The sequence below is a fragment of the Aplysia californica genome, unplaced genomic scaffold (assembly GCF_000002075.1).
Source record: "Aplysia californica isolate F4 #8 unplaced genomic scaffold, AplCal3.0 scaffold00030, whole genome shotgun sequence".
NCBI lineage: Eukaryota > Metazoa > Mollusca > Gastropoda > Aplysiida > Aplysiidae > Aplysia > Aplysia californica.
In genome coordinates, this window is record NW_004797300.1 from 1,995,579 (window position 1) to 1,996,948 (window position 1,370).

The 1,370-nt window shown below is 39.2% G+C and overlaps 1 protein-coding gene across 1 annotated transcript in view; it reads left to right on the forward strand.

Annotated features, from left to right (window-relative positions):
- The first annotated feature begins 997 nt into the window (after window positions 1–997).
- The window catches only part of LOC101847633 (thyrotropin receptor), a 7,085-nt gene continuing 6,712 nt past the window's right edge, over window positions 998–1,370 (forward strand). Inside the window, exon 1 of the mRNA XM_035973789.1 lies at window positions 998–1,002. Coding sequence (XP_035829682.1) covers window positions 998–1,002 — 5 coding nt within the window. The remainder of the gene's footprint in view (window positions 1,003–1,370) is intronic.

The following is a 1,370-nucleotide window of genomic DNA, read 5'->3' on the forward strand; positions in this document are numbered from 1 at the left end:
AAACATGCACACACACACACGCAGTAGGCTTATACTTGCACACACACAAACATGCACACACTCACACAGTAGGCTTATACTTGCACACACACACAAACATGCACACACACACACGCAGTAGGCCTATACTTGCACACACACACAAAATGCACACACACACGCAGTAGGCTTATACTTGCACACACACACAAACATGCACACACACACACGCAGTAGGCCTATACTTGCACACACACACAAAATGCACACACACACGCAGTAGGCTTATACTTGCACACACACACAAACATGCACACACACACACACGCAGTAGGCTTATACTTGCACACACACAAACATGCACACACTCACACAGTAGGCTTATACTTGCACACACACACAAACATGCACACACACACACAGTAGGCTTATACTTGCACACACAACAGGCTCAGCTGTCGCATGCATAATATAAATGAACAGTAATATAAACAATAATAATGTTAAGCTAGATACATAGCCTACTCAGTATTCTGATTGTAACTCAATGGTATTCTGATGCATGTACTAAGGTCATATGAATACTCATAACAAGATGGTTAAGATGGAAGAAGTCTGATGGATGATAGTAAGAATGACCTTTGATCTGTGTCTTTCTGTGTTACATATATCAGAAGCTTATAGGTCTTTTAGTTCTGACTGATATTTCCTTTTGAGGGAACAAGGGATGTTTATTGTCCGAAACGATGGAATTAATTTTTCTAATGCAAGATATAATGTATAATTGATCAAAGTAGGGGAATGTAGACGTTAAAATTTTGCATGCTTTCAGTATTAATCGATTCAAATTTTCTTTCATCTTGTTGTCCTGTATTCCCGGCCCATGCTGTTTTACAGAAATTGATCATTCTTTCTGTGGTTGAATGATAGACTAACAAAAACTATTTAAATAACTGCAAAACCTATGCTTCTACTAAAAGCTCTCAGTGGGTGGGAAATGTAATGATGTAGCGTAACAATGCGGTGAATTTAATTATCCGGGGAATCGAAGGTTTTTGGATAATACCAAAGATAGACTCTTTGATAATACTTATTAATTAATTAAGTACTCGAACGAGTTTTTTGCAGGGCTAAATACTCGAGTACTCTCACACCTCAAGGCCTACTACTAACTGTGAGTTAATTATTATTATTGTTATTTCTCACAGAACATTAATTTTGACTCCCCTTGCTGCCAACACAATGTGCTCATCATGTAAGCTCCGTTGACTCAGCCCATGGCGTGCTAGTTCAGCCGGCGCACAAGGCACAGCACAGCGCCGTCATTTGAACAGAAAAATACCTACAGAATTATAAATGCAGGTTTTACAGTTTGACAGGAGAGCAAAACC